This window comes from Pithys albifrons, chromosome 3 (assembly GCF_047495875.1).
Source record: "Pithys albifrons albifrons isolate INPA30051 chromosome 3, PitAlb_v1, whole genome shotgun sequence".
Taxonomy (NCBI): Eukaryota; Metazoa; Chordata; class Aves; order Passeriformes; family Thamnophilidae; genus Pithys; species Pithys albifrons.
Genome location: NC_092460.1, coordinates 2,286,994 through 2,304,585, shown reverse-complemented (window position 1 = coordinate 2,304,585; position 17,592 = coordinate 2,286,994). Strand labels below are relative to the sequence as shown.

General features: G+C 48.4%; 1 protein-coding gene and 1 long non-coding RNA gene across 5 annotated transcripts in view; one reads left to right on the top strand and one right to left on the bottom strand.

Annotated features, from left to right (window-relative positions):
* LOC139669667 (contactin-4) overlaps positions 1–17,592 on the top strand; it is a 338,597-nt gene that overhangs the window by 245,487 nt on the left and 75,518 nt on the right. For both annotated transcript variants that reach the window (XM_071550205.1, XM_071550204.1), the window contains exons 7-9: positions 5,451–5,654; positions 11,546–11,648; positions 12,913–13,097. In XM_071550205.1, the coding sequence (XP_071406306.1) occupies positions 5,451–5,654; positions 11,546–11,648; positions 12,913–13,097 (492 nt within the window). The remainder of the gene's footprint in view (positions 1–5,450; positions 5,655–11,545; positions 11,649–12,912; positions 13,098–17,592) is intronic.
* LOC139669668 (uncharacterized) lies at positions 8,361–16,938 on the bottom strand. 3 transcript variants are annotated; one of them, XR_011697303.1, is made up of 3 exons: positions 16,748–16,938; positions 11,503–11,602; positions 8,361–10,167 (listed from the first exon to the last, which is right to left on the bottom strand). It is a non-coding gene; the product is annotated as an uncharacterized lncRNA (long non-coding RNA). The 3 variants fall into 3 exon arrangements; XR_011697304.1 differs by having other exon boundaries at positions 8,361–9,883; XR_011697305.1 differs by having other exon boundaries at positions 8,361–8,849.

Genomic DNA, 17,592 nt, shown 5'->3' with positions numbered 1-17,592 from the left:
TTAGGACAATCTTCCCCATCTCTGATGCCTTAATAGAGCAAATATTCAGAATATACAGAAACCTGCATTCCTTGGGCACAAAGAAATCCACTTTTTTCCTTCTGCCACATGTGCCTGTGGTGGCACAATGTGGATTCCAAGGGCCAAGTGTGTGTGTGACCCATCAGGGAGGACTTGGGTGCATGGAAAAGGCTCTTCATGTAGTCTGTGGAGCAAGAGAGGGTTTGGGGTTGAATGTCTTCCCTCTGGCTTGGAGGAGCATCTGTCCCAAATGTCCTTGCTGATGGTCATTACAGGAGAGATTTGCCACCCAAAAACCTTCCCCTCATCCTGAACCATCATGGAAATTCAGGCCATGGGGGCAATGAGGAGAAGTGAAGTCTCACAGCGCGACTTGGGGCTCTGGGATGGCCAAGGTGGTGCTCTGGCCTGGGATTGGACCTTCTGGGATTTCTCCTTTTCTGTAAAAACAGCAAATATAGGTGAGAAATCTTCATGGTCTGTTTGGTGTTTGAGAGTCCTACTCAGCTGTGCTTTAAAGGGGAAATTAGAAGTGTGGTAAATTAGGTAAAAATTACACGAAACGGGCTCCAAATTAGAAAGGAGAAGTCTGTAATAAATTCCTCCAGGAATTAGAGTCCAATGTGTAATTAGAAAGCCTCCAATTGCCTGTTGCTGCTGCTCTTTGTGCTCCAACTCTGTGGTAACTCCAGTGAACGTTTCCATCAGCACCATCACCAGGAGCCACCTCGGGCTGTGTTTTAAGTGCCTGTTTACACAGTTGTTACAAATTGCTTGTGGGATGTGAACTGTCTATCACTTCCAGAGCAATTAGAAAGTGAAACCTTATCAAAAGGAATCTGTCAAGTCTGAAAAGCCATAAATATTGCACTGGGATCTCAGAGGAAATCAAAGGGAGCTGGATACAGTTTTATTTACATGGTGCTGCACGAGCAGATGCACTTGGAGATGCTCCAGCCTGTGCTATTCCCTGTGTTCCTTTAGGCCCAGGGTATTGGAGGGAGAGAGGGAATTATCCAGTTGTTCTAAGTGTTATATAGCAATGGACTGCTCCTAATAACTCATGTTTTGTATTTTGGGCATTTGCATCTTTCTGGATGTTGATTTATTGTAATGAAAGGGAGGCAGAGCTGTGACTTCAGACCTTCACTGTGTTCCTCAGTGCTCTGCAGCCCCATTAACAGAGTTGGAAGGTGGCTTGGGGGAGATTTGGGTGTTTTACACTCTAGGAAAAGGTCTGTTTTAGTTCCCCCTGCGTTGGGTTGCTCTGTTTGGAGGGATCCCAGATCATCACCATTTGCCCTCTGCCACCCTTGCCCTGCTTGCCCAGGGTTTCCAGCCTGGCATTCACCTCAAATGAAACAATTTTTCAAGACCTCAGCTAAGACAGAGGTGAAGAAAAGCTCCTCCAACCATCACAGCATTGGAAAGGCTGTCTTGACAAGGACAGCAGAAGGGCTCTCGATGGCTCTCTCCAGCAAAGAGGCAAGAACTCTCTAAGCCAAAGGGATCATTAGCCCAGAAGAGCAGAGCTATAGAACAGCACTGAAATATTTAACCTGGAAATTAGAGGGTTCTTAGCAATTAAACTTACACAGAGAACTAGGAGCCAAAAGCCTTGCTGCTTCTAGGCTGTGATTATGAACAGGACTGTGTGACCTCCTGGGGAGGATGTGGGGACAGGGATTCACCCAGAGAGACCCTCCCCACTCCGTGTTTTCTGTGGTCAATTCACCAGTCCACAGTCAAGGCAGAATGTTGTCATAGTGCAGAGCTCAGGAGGGCTTTGGTGGAACCTGTCCTGGATCCAAACTAGCGTGGCCAGCAGGCCCAGGGCAGTGACCCTTCCCCTGGACTCTGCCTTGGGGAGGCCACACCTTGAGTGTTGTGTTCAGTTCTGGGCCCCTCAGTTCAGAAAGGACATTGAGGGGCTGGAGCGGGGCCAGAGAAGAGCAACGAGGCTGGAGAAGGGACTGGATGTGGCTCTGAGTGTCCTCTGAAACACCTCCAGGGACAGAGAATCCACCATGTCTTGATCCAACCCCATTGTGATCACCAGCCCAGGCACAGAGTGCCCTGGGCTGGTGATCACAGTGGGGTTGAATCAAGGGTTGGACTTGCTGATCTCAAAGGTCTCTTCCAATCCAACTGAGAAGAGCAACGAGGCTGGAGAAGGGACTGGAGCACAAGTGCTGTGGGGAGAGGCTGAGGGAGCTGGGGGTGTTCAGCCTGGAGAAGAGGAGGCTCAGAGGTGACCTCAGCACTGTCTGGAACTCCCTGAAGGGAAGTTCTGGCCAGGTGGGGGTTGGTCTCTTCTCCCAGGCACTCAGCAATAGGACAAGGGGGCACGATGGGCTCGAGCTCTGCCAGGGGAAATTGAAGTTGGAGAGCAGAAAGAAATTCTTTGCAGAGAGAGTGCTCAGGGATTGGAATGGGCTGCCCAGAGAGGGGGTGGATTCCCCATCCCTGGAGGTTTTTCAGCTGAGCTTGGCCGTGGCACTGAGTGCCATGATCTGGTAAAGGGACTGGAGTTGGACCAAGGGTTGGACTCGATGATCTTGGAGGTCTTTTCCAACCCAAATGATTCTGTGATTCTATGATTCTAACCCTCTGAGTGGAGAGGCCTTGAATTCCAGCTCCTCTGTGCATCCCAGGGCAGGGATGTTTATTTGTCTGTTGCTGGTTGCTTCTGGAGGAGCAAGAGAATTGTTCACCAGGAGTAAATTAATAACAAACAAAGCAACAAACTCAACTACTCGCAGCAAATAATAAGCTGGCTGAGAAGTGCTACTCTGAGTTTGCTCTGAGTATCCTCTTGACATCAGCATGAGGCTCCTTATAATGAGATGCACATGTGTAAATAATATGATTAGATATTCCCTCATAAGCATAATTATCATATCTTCTGGAAAGTCTAAGCAGGCATTTTCTTTAAAATAAAAAAATAAATCCAACATTCAGCCTCTTGTCCCTGTAAACACTGGGACATGAGGGCAGAAGATATTTTCTGAAGTACCTAATGGGAGCTGAGGTCAATTACAGTTATCCCTCATTAGAGTATTAAAATAAGATATTTTTGTTTGTTTAATTAGCGTTGCCTCAGAAAATTGTAGTGATCTTGCACCCACTTTGGTTCTTCAGGCTTTGTCAGTGTGACTCAGGCAGATGCAACAGGGTTGTGTTGCATTAACCTCACCCCCAACCCCTGCAGCTGCTCTCACTCCTTGTTTTATTGCCCAGACAACTTCCAAAGGTGCCTCATAAAACACAGAGCGCCGTCTAATTAGTCACACAGAAGATTTCAGCTGCTTAATTTAGTGTGGAGGGGGTTTTGCTGACTCAGAAATTCCCAAGGAATAAAACATGCAGTGGGTGATGGCACATCCTCCTCCCCACTGTCTTTATGGGGAAAACAAATTAATGAGGAAGAATGACAGAAAAGCCACAGTCAGGGTGAAATGTCTGATGCCTCAGGATTTTAGTGGGGGGGTTGGAGATTTTAGTTTCATAGGTTCTACTGGGTTGTTCACATCTGTGCTGGTTTAAAGGTGAACCAGCAGGGGAAATGAACTCACCACGAGAGAGATTATAAGTCAGAGCTAAAATTTAATAATAATATTACAATAAAAACACTGACACAAAAGGGAAATTGCTTTCAACTCACAAAACCCCAGCAGTATAACCCAGTGTCCTGGGGCACAAACCCAAGGGGGTTTCTTTGCCCTTGTGCTGAGACCCCTGTGGCTCCCCCAAGTCCAGAGCAAAAGGAAATGAAAACCCTGTTGGTGCAGGCGAGGGCTGTGGTCTGGGCAGAGCGGTGATCTCCTCCTGTTGAGGTCCTGCTGCTCCTCTGGATCTGACAAGAAGTTACCAAAGTCTTCTTCCCCACCACTTATGTACCCTCAGGGAGCACTCAGTCCCTCCCCCTGGGCGGGGACTCACACAATGGGTGATTAACTCTGGGAGCCAGGGGGTGTTGAGCTGTTGATGGCCCATTGGCAGCTCCGCCCCCTCAGGCTGGGTGTGAAGGTGATAATGAACTCCCTGGGCAGCTGCTGCCAATGGCCCATTGTCCTTGGGGAATGAATAGAGGGGGTAGAATACACAGCTTTGATCACCCCCACACAGTGTCAGCTGGTCCCTCCTGCTCAACTAGGACAACATCCTAAAGTCAGTTCCTAAAGCTCTTTCCCACAAATCATGAGCTTTCTCAAGCCCTGCCAAGGCCATGGTGTTTGTGAGGAGCCACCTGTGGATAGCGAGAAGACAAAACACAAGCAGAAGGCCTGGAGGTCTTGGAAGATCTCCAAGGGGCAGTTCTGAGGACCCCCATGGGTGGGGCACAGAGGGGAATGAAGATCATGGTTGGCTGTTGATATCTCATATGTAAATTACTGGAGAAGTTATAAAAATGGTAACATTCCTGGTCATGGGGTGCAAACCTTCTGGTGGGCACCTCAGAAGCTTCTAACAAAGGTAACCTTTATATCTTCCTCAATTAAAACTGGTTTTGAGTGTCTATTTTCACAGGAATAGGCAACATATCCATGAGAGAAAGGTGAAATTCCTGTAAAATACATTCTGGAAGAACTTGAGGGAGTAACAAGACTATTTGATCTGTGTGCAGGCTGAGGGGTGTCATGGTTGGCAATGTGTGTTTGCAGCCTGTGCTGGTTTAAAGGTAAAGCTGCAGGAGAAATGAACCCAACACAAAGAGATTATAAGTCAGAGTTAGAATTGAATAAAAATATTATAATCAGTGCAATGGCACAAAGAGAAATTGGGTTTAACCCCCAACCCAGCCCCCTGGGGCACAAACACAGTGGGGTTTGGTGGCCCCTGTGCTGAGCCCCACGTGGTTCCCTCGAGTCCAAAGGGAAAGGAAGGGACAAACCTGTTGGTGCAGATGATGGCACAGTCTGGTGGAGAGTGGTGGGCTCCTCTTGTCCAGGGTCTGCTCCTCCTCTGGATCCAATGAGTGGTCCCAGAAGTCCCACAGCCCCAGATTCTCTTCCCTCAGGTTTGGGTGGGAGCCCCCAGTGCCTCCCCCAGGGCAGGGAGTTCCACACTGGGGGATATGACTCTGGCAGTCAGGGGGATTTTGGAATGGTTGCTGGCCCCTGAGCAGAGCTGAGCCCTCAGGTGGGTGTGGAGGTGCCAAGGAGTCCCTGCAGGGCAGTTCTCCCAGCTCCTCTGCCAGGCTTCTTTCCCAGCCAGCTCCCAGCCTGAGGGCTCAGCTGTGCCCTGGGCAGCTGCTGCCAGTGGGCCATTGGGAACAGTTCCTGGGCAATGAATAGAGGGTGGAGATTGCCCAGCTTTGGGCACACCCAGGGATAAACTGGTCCCACCTGCTGAACTGGGCCACAACCACAGAGCTCATTTGCTGGGCTGTGACACCTCCTAACCAGGGGGGCACCTTGTGCTTTCAGAGCTCACCTATGCCTGGATCTTCAACGAGTTCCCCGTGTTCGTGCAGCAGGACAGCCGGCGCTTCGTGTCGCAGGAGACCGGCAACCTCTACATCGCCAAGGTGGAGGCGTCCGACGTGGGCAACTACACCTGTGTGGTGACCAACACGGTGACCAACGGCAGGGTGCTGGGTCCTCCCACCCCACTCATCCTCAGGAATGATGGTAGGGTGGGCATGGGCACCCAGGGCTGGCATGGGGCACTCAGGGCTGGCATGGGGCACTCAGGGCTGGCATGGGGCACCGAGGGCTGGCATGGGGCACTCAGGGCTGGCATGGGCACCCAGGGCTGGCATGGGGCACTCAGGGCTGGCATGGGACACTCACGGCTGCCGTGGGCACTCAGGGCTGGCATGGGGCACTCAGGGCTGGCATGGGACACTCACGGCTGCCATGGGCACTCAGGGCTGCCATGGGGCACCCATGGCTGGCATGGGGCACCCATGGCTGGCATGGGGCACTCAGGGCTGCCATGGGCACCCATGGCTGGCATAGGGTACTCAGGGCTGGCATGGGGCACCCATGGCTGGCATGGGGCACCCAGGGCTGCCATGGGGCACTCAGGGCTGCCATGGGGCACTCAAGGCTGGCATGGGCACCCAGGGCTGGCATGGGGCACTCAGAGCTGGCATGAGGCACTCAGGGCTGCCATGGGCACCCAGGGCTGGCATGGGGCACCCAGGGCTGCCATGGAGCACCCAGGGCTGGCATGGACACCCAGGGCTGCCATGGGCACCCATGGCTGGCATGGGGCACTCAGGGCTGCCATGGGGCACTCAGGGCTGTCATGGGGCACTCAGGGCTGTCATGGGACACTCAGGGCTGCCATGGGGCACCCAGGGCTGGCATGGGACACTCAGGGCTGCCATGGGGCACTCAGGGCTGCCATGGGGCACCCAGGGCTGGCATGGGCACCCAGGGCTGGCATGGGGCACTCAGGGCTAGCATGGGGCACTCAGGGCTGGCATGGGGCACTCAGGGCTGGCATGGGGCACCCAGGGCTGGCATGAGGCACCCAGGGCTGGCATGGGGCACTCAGGGCTGCCATGGGCACCCATGGCTGGCATGGGGGGTTTTCCTTGTTTTTATTGACTGGGTGTTGGTGTGAAGGGAGAGCTGTTTCCCCTTCATGTACTGATAGCAAAAATGCTTCAAAATAAATAACTGCTAAGAAGCTTTTTATCTTATTTAGCAGCAAAGGTATTTATTGACAACATTGGAGGCAAAGCAGTTCAGGCTGGGCAAAAACTTCCATAACTTGTTTAAAATGAGCCATTTATAGTCCTAAGTTCATAGTTAACACCTTCTTATTTCCATATTAATGACTGAGTGAGATCTTGGGCAGAGCTTTCCTTTTGGCTTGAAATTTGGGTGGTGCTTTCCTGACTTCATCCCTCGGGTGGTCTTGAAGCATCTTCATCACTGTTGGACTTCTGCCTTTTCTTTGTTCAATGCCATGACCTGTCAAACTTGTAAAATCTTGGCTTTAGCTCTACAAAATCTTGGATCTTTACCATTTCATCCTATTGAAGTGTCCAGCTTACTTTAATTTATGGCTTTTAACCCCTGGCACGCTGGGCTGCACAGTCTGTACCAGAACAAAGAGACTCCAGCACTTCATGCTGTTCATGAGTTAAGTGGCCTTGCTGTGCAAACAACATTTAGAATTAGAAATTTCACAAAACTAGGGGGTTTTTTGGTCTCTTTTCTCTTTCACGTAGGCTGGAGACCTCTCCTCTCCTTAATGTTCCAACTCCTGGCCAGTGGTGGGATTGAAGATGCCAAGGTCAAGGTTGCCCTTCCCACAACTCTCAGTGTCAGGCAATGATTATAAAAGAATTACGTGGTGAGAGTTGGCAACAAACAGGAAATAAAATGGGGTTTAATTGAGTCTGGATGCACCAGTTGGGCTCATTTTCTGCAAGTGAACAAAGCCCTGTGTTGTTTCGGTAACTGTGAGCTCAGGCTCTACTTCCCAGCAGAATCAGGGCTATTTTTAGTAAGCTGTGGAATAATACAAAAAGGCAAGAAGAAAGCAAAAGAGGATTTCTAAATTTATCCAGACAATTGATTTGGAGCGTCGTCGTTTTTTGTGAAGATAAGGAAAATAAATTTGCATGCTAATTTACAATGAAAATTAATTCAAATGTGTCTGTTTAAAGGATAACAGATAGGACAGTTGTTCCAGAAATAGAAATGCATTATTAGCAACTTCTTCTCAAAGAAGATCCATTGGCACATGGTGGTATTTGACCAGAATTCCTGGCTTTTAAAAGAAGGGCTCCTTGCTGCAGCCTCCTGCCCATCATGGGACACAATTCCCATGGATGTGGAGGGGGGAAAGACAAAAAGGAATATTTAAATTTGCCTCATACTGATCATTTCAGTGTTGAAAAAGAAGTATTTATAAGTATTTCAATAATAGGACTTCTTTGCAAACCCTACATGGCTGGAAGTGCCAGAGAGGGACTTTTTTCAAGGGTGTGAAGTGCCAGAATGGTGTGGCTGTGAAGTGCCAGAGGGCACGGTTGGATTGGGAAGGGATTCCTGGCTGGGAGGGTGGGCAGGCCCTGGCACAGGTGCCCAGAGAAGCTGTGGCTGCCCCAGCCCTGGATATGTTCCAGTCCAGGTTGGACAGGGCTTGGAGCAGCCTGGGCTGGTGGGAGGTGTCCCTGCCCATGGCAGGGGTGGCACTGGATGGGCTTTAAGTCCCTCCCAACACACTCCACTCTGTGACTCCCTGAACTGATGGAATTCCTCATTCCTGGAGCAGCTGGCAGTGCAGGGTGGGATGTGGGGCTGAAATCTCACCCTCTGCACCCCCAGGGTTTCTTTTCACTTTCCTGCACTTTATGGCAGTATTTTTTCTAGACTCAGTTGGGACTCATTTAGGCTTTTTCCATCCAATAGGTGCCAGCTTTGCCATGGTTATTCCACCTGAGTGTGCCCATCCTGGCCAAACAGCCTTCCAGCAGGTTTTTAGAGCACTGCTTGCTTTGCAGTGCAGGCTGCTGTGTGTGCAAAAGGAAAAGGTGCAGCTGTAGGGGCTGAAATCAGATCCTGTGGGCAGATTGCTTTCCCCACCTGCTCCTTTTGTGCTCCTCTTTTCCCTGGGTTCAGCTGGGAGGCTCCAGACTTGGATACATCCTGATGTTTGGTGCAGCTCTTTGTAACCAGCAGGACATGCTCCTGTTGGCAGAACTGGGGTCCCTTCCCTGGTGATGTGCTGTGGAAGCAGAAGGTGCCTCTTATCCCATTAGTTGCTCCTTGGAGAGATGAATGTCATAGATGGTTATGGGCTGGAGGAGGAGCAGCTGCCACAGTGGGCTCAGACTCTGCTCCCACAGACAGAGGTCACAGCTGGGGAGAAATGCAGTGTACAAAGTGCTGGGGAAAGGATGGGTTGCCTCTGTCCCTCCTAATTCCCTCCCTCAAGTGCATGTTGTCACTCTCTGTTTAAATATTCCCATGGATTTTGCAGTGAGGATGTTTGTGGTGCAGGTGAAAAAAAGATTTAAATACAATATCATGTGAATGCAGCAGTGCCCCAAACTGCCCATCTGTGGTTTGGGACCTGTCCTGGAATGCACACCCACATTCCAGCACAGCTCTGCAGGAGTGCCAGGCAGTTCCCCCCTTCACATCATCTAAATGCTGGAAAAAGTCAAAGGGTTTATGTTTCTTAGAGTTCCCAAGGAGTTAAGGTTTAGTTTTGGTTAGGGCTCTGCATGGGGTGGAGTTAGTCCTGACCTTGCCAGCTGGGGCCTGCCATGGGGGAGAAAGGGCTCTCTGGGCTATTTTTATGTTTGGAAATGCAACCTGGCTAAATGTATATGGCACCAAAGAACAAGAATGGTCCTGGAGCTTGAGAGGTGTCCACCAGGACTGCAGCACTTAGTGCAGCTCAGACAAAAAAGGATTTAAATTGGATGCCAGACGAGCCCTTTGGCACCTCACTGAGGGATATGGACAGAGGGGAGAGGAGGAAAGGAAGCAAACCTGCCTTTCCCATGGGATAAAAACCTGTCTCTGCACCTTTTCCCCCTGGAACAGCAGCAGATACCCCAAGTGCCATCCCCCTGCAGCACCCTGGGGATCCTCTGGACCATCCCAGAGCCTGCTGGGAGCATCCAGGTGCTGAGAGCCACTGCTCCTGCAGTGCTTCACTGCTTCCCTTTAAAATGTGCCTCAGGTTTTTGACATGAGAATTACAACAGCAATAGGAGGAGAGAACTGAAATAGTCCTGGAATAAAATTACCCTCAGCAGCAGCTGGATGGGCCAATTAAACTCTCCCATTTCACAGGTGTTGTCAGGAAATGCATATCATCTCCTCAGACAAATTAGCTTCCTTCTGAATTCCTGGGACTTTCATCCAAAAGCACATTTTTAAGCCTTGAAATTGGAAGGTACAAAAGGCTGTGAAATGCAAACCCGCCGAGCGTCTGCCGTGCCCGACACCGGCGGGTTCCCCGAGCTCCACACCCCGTGTCTATTGATGTCCTCTCTTTCCTCCTCCACCCCTGCCACCTGCACAGCTCAGTCAGATGTTCAATCAGCCAGGAACAGCAGGAGAAATGAGGATTGGCAGCGTGGAAATGGTCTATGGATGGATGGAGATGTCTCAAGTGCACGGTGTTGTTCCAGCTGAGCACAGACAGCCAGACTCCCACCACACCCTATAGATATATAGATATATATGTAGGTTCTTGTAGTGGGAGCCTTGTGCTTTTTCCAGGTAAAAGTCCCGATTTTCAGGTGGTTGGAGTTTGCAGTGAGGTTGTCAGAGGTCAGAGCTTCAGGCTGTGGTGGCCAAAGCCAATGTCCTGCAGCTCCAGGTATCCTTCCCACCCCAGGTATTGTCACCCTGGAATTGCAGCTCTCCAGTCCCAGCCCGAGGCAAAAAATGGGAACAATGAAATGTGTGAGTGAAGAGAAGGCAAAAAAAGCCATTTCCTGCAGGACATGGGGGAGAATATTTTTATTTCTAATATATGTATTTAGTTTTGGTGACTGAGGCTGTGCAGCAGCTGCTCTTTTTTATAGAATCCAGCAGCAACACTTACTTGCAATTAATGTGCTGGAAGGAAGATGATGTAACCTGCTGTTGCATCAGCACAGATAATACTCAGCTCAGCAAACAGAGGCAGATTGATGCAAGCCTCATACTGTGTATTTTAAGATTTATAACTGTGAGAAATGAAGAAAAAAGGGGTTTTTTTTACATCCTGGTTGCAAAGCAGGGGCCAAAGAGCAGCACAGCAATCCCAGGCTGTACCTGAGTGGCACTGCAGAGTCCTGCTGTGCCATCTGTGTGCCCCCTGTGCCCTCTCCTGCCTTATCTGTGGCATTCACTGCCCTGCCCCAGCACTGCTCCTGCCTTGGCCCAGGGCCAGGGAGCTCCAGGCTTTGAGGTTTAAACTGCAATCATCAATTAGCTGATAATCACGGTTGGGGAAATTGTATGTGCCAGTTTTAAGGCAGTCCAGTGAGTAGAAATGTAGCCATTTATCATGAGTGTAATGGCCTTTTTATGTGCACAAATTTTTAAACACAATTTCATAAAGAGGCTGCCACGCTCTGTGATTTAGTGGGGCAGTAAAAATAAAGAAATTACCCGAAGAGTCGATGATCTCTGCACATTGAAATCCTCGGAGTTAATAGAAACCTCTATTAACTCCAGCGCTTTTCAAACTTTTCCTAATGGCTGTTTGTTCCACAATTTCATTTTCTAGAAGGTGCTGAACCTCCCTTGTTATTGCTTTCCTTATTTCACCAGTTACTTGCAAAAAAAAACCCCCTGAATATTCAGAAGCGAAAAGCAGCAGAGCCGTGGAGAGGTTTTAATCTCTGGCAGATGGTGTGGAGCTCTGGATCAGCTCCTGCTCTGGCAGTAAATGGGGAAAGAGCCCCCACTCCAGGGCTGTTAGGAACAGGCCATGTTTAAAATGAATGGATTAATTGGGCAAGTAATGATGTATAGAACAGCTCTGAGCTGGCACGGGAACACTCACCAATTTATCCAACCAAGCCTGAGCGTCTCTTTTCTGTTCACAGGAGTGATGGGAGAGTATGAGCCCAAAATAGAAGTGCAGTTCCCAGAAACAGTTCCATCTGCAAAGGGAACAACTGTGAGACTGGAGTGCTTTGCCCTGGGCAAGTAAGTTTGGATGCATTAATTATTATTATTATTATTATTCCTCCACTCCTCGCTTTTGCAGCCCTGGACTGTGGAGTTTGCAGCAGTTCCTGAGGATTCACTTCCCTCAGCAGGAGGGACTTAGTGCCAGTTTTCATGCCAGGCAGAGGGCACTGGGAGCAGGAGTTTGGCTCACCAAAAGTGTAAACTCTCCAGAAGGAGAGAGGTAACTTATTTGTGAAGATGTGTTTGTGCATCTCCTGTTTGAGGCCTCATGTAAGACTTTAAACACATCTCTGGTTTCGTGGGTAAATGTTGGCAACACTTCCAAAATGTTGGGGCTGTGGGAAAATCATCATGGAAGCCTGGAATGGGTTGGGTTGGAAGGAACCTTAAAGTTTATCTCATTCCACCCACCATGGGCAGGGACACCTCCCACCAGCCCAGGGTGCTCCAAGTCCTGTCCAACCTGGGACACTCCCAGGGATGGGGTTAAATCACAGAATCATGGAATGGTTTGGGTTGGAAGGACCTCAAAGCCCATCCCATCCCATCCCATCCCACCCCTGCCATGGGCAGGGACACCTCCCACCAGCCCAGGCTGCTCCAAGCCCTCTCCAACCTGGGACACTCCCAGGTATGGGGTTAAATCACAGAATCATAGAATGGTTTGGGTTGGAAGGACCTCAAAGCCCACCCAGTGCCACCCCTGCCATGGGCAGGGACACCTCCCACCAGCCCAGGTCACTCCAAGCCCTGTCCAACCTGGGACACTCCCAGGGATGGGGTTAAATCACAGAATCATAGAATGGTTTGGGTTGGAGGGACCTCAAAGCCCATCCAGTGCCACCCCTGCCATGGGCAGGGACACCTCCCACCAGCCCAGGGTGCTCCAAGCCCTGTCCAACCTGGCCTTGGACACTCCCAGGGCTGGGGCAGCCACAACTTCTCTGGGCACCTGTGCCAGGACCTCCTGACCCTGAAATGGGTGGATTGTCACAGCAGAACCCCAAGTCCAAGTGTGTCAAACCCAGCATTTTAATAATCGAATGTCTCCTGGGTTTAAGGCTCTGTGAGCAAGACTTCACTGGTCCATGTATCTATATTTATATTATATATAACCTACCCCCAGTAAAATCATTCCAGATCCTGTGCCAGAGCCTTCCCACTGACCACAACTTCATCATCCTCAAACATGAGGCAGAGTGAAGCCAACAGGAGCTTCTCAGGACAAGCCCTGTGGCTTCTCCTGCAGCACTTCCTTTGCTTTGTTTCATTTCCTCAGCCCAGTGCCCACCATCAGCTGGAGGAGAGGGGATGGGAAGCAGCTGCCCAGGAAGGCCAGGAGGCACAGATCCAGTGGGCTCCTGGAGATCCCCAACTTCCAGCAGGAGGACGCAGGACCCTACGAGTGCGTGGCCGAGAACGTGAGAGGGAGGAACGTGGCCCGGGGCCAGCTGACCTTCTATGGTAAGAGCCTGGTGCCCTCAGGGGGGGCACATGGGGCTGGTGCCTGAATTCCTGTGCAAACAGGCTCTCAGAAACGATATTAATGGAGAAAGATGGATGGTAGACCTTCCCTGAAAGCTTTCAAGGTGCACACCCAGGTCTGTGCACACACCTGAACAGACGTGACCCAGGAGGTTTCAGCTTTTATAACTTCTCCAGCAATTAGTATATGAGATATTTAGGACCAACCATGATTCCCATTTCCCCTCATGCCCCACCCAGAGAGGTCTTCAGAACTGCCCCTTAGAGAAGCTCAGGAGCTCTAGTCCTTCTTGTCTCCAAGCTATGTCCAGGTGGCTTCTTCAAAACAACATGTCCTTAAGAATGTCTGAGAAAACATTTTAGTAACTTGTAATACCCCCTAATTTATAAGCAACCCAGGAAAATCCATGGAAACTAAATAATCTCAAAAATCTACAAAATAAATACCAAAACCCTTGGGCATCAACTGCATCCACTGCAACTTGCAGGAAACATTTTGGGAGGATGTAATTTTGGGGGGGATATTTTCCAAATGACTTTCTTTTCAAATGGCCCATCTCAAGAAGGGTGTAATTTGAAATAAAACCTGTCTGAATGGTGTGTATTAATTGAGAATCAGAGCTGTTGGAAGGGGAACATGTCACTGGAAGGACTTTGGCATGGCAAGGGCTCTTTGCCTTCTCCTGGCTGGCAGGGCAAGGCAGGTACTCTGTGCTGTGCTGGGAGATCCTGGTGGCCACAGCTTGGGATTTATTATGGATGTGTTGCCCCAGCTTGTGTGAATAAATGTTAATTGCTCATAACCAATTAAGGACTGCTTTCAAGAGGGATCACTGATTGCACAGCCTGGAGAGCTGAGATTTAACCCTGTCAGAGCCACCAGAGCCTTCTCCACCCAGAGCTTTTTACACCAGCTCTTCTCTCACTGAAATCAGAGTCTCTGAGCCAAGGATGATAAAAATGTGACATTTGAGCTTCACAGGCTGATCCTGGTGCAGGGGACTGTCCACCCCCAAACTGCTGCTGGGAACAGCCCCATTTGCAAAGGAAATTAAATGTGGGGATTTGTGTAGACCTGAGAGTCACAGGGAGGGGTTTGAAGGTCAAACTGGGCTCTTGGTTTGGGACCACGTTTCTGGTTTTGGTACCAAGCTCCTGTTTGAGCTGTTCTGGAGGGAAGAAGGTGCAGGTTCCACACCCCCACTCAGATGTGCAGAAACCTCCCCATCACCAGAAATATCCTTGTTTTGGTGCTGCCCTGTCCCAACCTCAGCAGCACAATGTGGTGTCCTTTCTAGAACAGATGGCCAGAAATTCAGGGGTTTCTTCCCAAATGCTCCTGAGGGTCCAGCTCTGCTCAGCAGGGAAGGTTGGGCTGAACTCCATAAAAGGAAAGAATATTTTTTTGATTTATAGTAATTTTGCCACAGGAAAAGTTTGGGAATTAACCCTCCTGGCAAAACTGAATTCAATTTAGTGGGAGATATATTTATATATTTATATATTTATATATTTATATATTTATATTTATATATATATATATATATATATATATAATTTATTTATTTATTTATTTATTTATATAAATATATAACTATATAAATATATAAATATATATTTATATTTATAATTATATTTTTATATTTTTATATATTTATATATCTATAAAATATATAATTTTTATATATATATTTCCTTTTTTTTAAAGGATGTTATCAATTTGGAAGTATTTCTACAAGACAGTTAATTTAGAAATCAGAACTTTGAGGGCTTCCATTTCAAATGAACATTCCCCCTTTAAAAACTGAGTAAAATATAAAATGAGAAGACACTAAAAAGGAGTGAAAGAGCAAGAACAAAGTGAAATCTTTCATGTTGAGGAAAGAATCAGGAGCTGATTCCAACTGGGTTTAATTTTTTTTTAATTAAATGATTTAAGGATTCCTTTTGCTGTTCATCAAACAGTTTCTCCTGATTTTCCACATGGGGAGAGTAAATAAAAGACTCATCCCTTGTACAGTTTGGCTCAAACCGTGGCCCAACCTGCCTTTAAAGCAGTGAAAGGAGCCTTTGGAATATTCCCACCATAGGAACTTTAGGAATTCTCCCACCACAGGAGCTTTTGGAATGCCCCCATCTTGGAATGTTCCCACCACAAGAGCTTTAGGAATATTCCCACCATAGGAGCTTTAGGAATATTCCCACCATAGGAACTTTAGGAATATTCCCACTATAAGAACTCCAGGAATATTCCCACCATAAGAACTTTAGGAATACTCCCACCATAGGAACTTTAGGAATATTCCCACCATAAGAACTTTAGGAATACTCCCACCATAAGAACTTTAGGAATATTCCCACCATAAGAACTCCAGGAATATTCCCACCATAGGAACTTTAGGAATATTCCTACCATAGGAGCTTTTGGAATATTCCCACCATAGGAACTTTAGGAATATTCCCACCATAAGAACTCCAGGAATACTCACACCATAAGAACTTTAGGAATACCCCCACCATAAGAACTTTAGGAATATTCCCACCATAGGAACTTTAGGAATATTCCCACCATAGGAACTTTAGGAATTATCCCAGCACAGGAGCCTTTGGAATGCCCCCACCTTGGAGTGCTCCCACCACAGGAGCTTTTGGAATATTCCCACCATAAGAACTTTAGGAATTCTCCCACCACAGGAGCCTTTGGAATGCCCCCACCTTGGAATGCTCCCACCACAAGAGCTTTTGGAATATTCCCACCATAGGAACTTTAGGAATACTCCCACCATAGGAACTTTAGGAATATTTCCACCATAGGAACTTTAGGAATATTCCCACCATAGGAACTTTAGGAATTCTCCCACCACAGGAGCCTTTGGAATGTCCCCACCTTGGAATGCTCCCACCACAAGAGCTTTTGGAATAATCCCACCATAGGAACTTTAGGAATACTCTCACCATGAGAACTTTAGGAATACTCCCACCATAGGAGCTTTTGGAATATTCCCACCATAGGAACTTTAGGAATATTCCCACCATAGGAGCTTTTGGAATATTCCCACCATAGGAACTTTAGGAATATTCCCACCATAGGAACTTTAGGAATTCTCCCACCACAGGAGCCTTTGGAATGCCCCCACCTTGGAATGCTCCCACCACAAGAGCTTTTGGAATATTCCCACCATAGGAACTTTAGGAATATTTCCACCATAGGAACTTTAGGAATATTTCCACCATATGAACTTTAGGAATAATCCCACCATAGGAACTTTAGGAATATTCCCACCATAAGAACTTTAGGAATTATCCCAGCACAGGAGCCTTTGGAATGCCACCACCTTGAAGTGCTCCCACCACAGGAGCTTTTGGAATATTCCCACCATAAGAACTTTAGGAATTCTCCCACCGCAGGAGCCTTTGGAATGCTCCCACCACAAGAGCTTTTGGAATATTCCCACCATAGGAACTTTAGGAATATTCCCACCATAGGAACTTTAGGAATATTCCCACCATAGGAACTTTAGGAATATTTCCACCATAAGAACTTTAGGAATACTCCCACCATAGGAGCTTTAGGAATTATCCCAGCACAGGAGCCTTTGGAATGCTCATATTAAGTTATAATCCATCACCATAATGAATTTCCCAGTCTGAAGGACTGAGGGTCCTCCACAAAAGCTGCTTTCCACACTCAAGATGGCATTTCAGCAAAGAAGCTCCAGGTTTTTTGGGAAGAGGAGCATCCTTCTCTCCCTCTGGGTGGTGAGAGGTCTCTACAGCTGCTCCATGAGAGCAGAGGAGCTCCTGCTGGAGAGGTGGCAGCCGGTTGTCTCCGTTGGTTACTGGGTTTAAAGCTAAATAATTGACTCAAATATCACCCTTGCTGTCTGGAGGGTGATGATTTACCAGCTGAGTGCTGAGCTTTGAAGCAGAACTTGTGCTTGGCAGCCCATTAGACTGAAAACAGATCTCTCAAACCAAACCAACTTGCATTCTCTGCTCTGGGCTCTGCAGTTCCACATGGCAGCAAAGTTTTCTGAGGGGAAGGAACTTAGTGTGAAATTTGGTATAAACAGTTGAAAAAAGAGCCTGATTTTGCTTACTGAGCTTTTCTTTTTAAATCTGAGAATGTTATTTCATTACTGAAATGCAACTGTGGTGTTGGCTGAGCTCTCAGGTTGCTTCTGGGGGGTCAGGACTGGTGCCTGGAGAGGGGAACACTCTGGAGATGCTGAAAGAGAGAAGGTCTGGATTAGATATTGAGAAGAAATTCTTTACAATGAGGCTGTGGCTGCCCCAGCCCTGGAAGTGTCCAAGGCCAGGCTGGACAGGGCTTGGAGCAGCCTGGGCTGGTGGGAGGTGTCCCTGCCCATGGCAGGGGTGGGATGGGATGGGCTTTAAGATCCCTTCCAAATGAAACCATTCCATGATTCTGTGCAATACAGTCAGTCCCACGTGCCACCTACACTCAGTGATG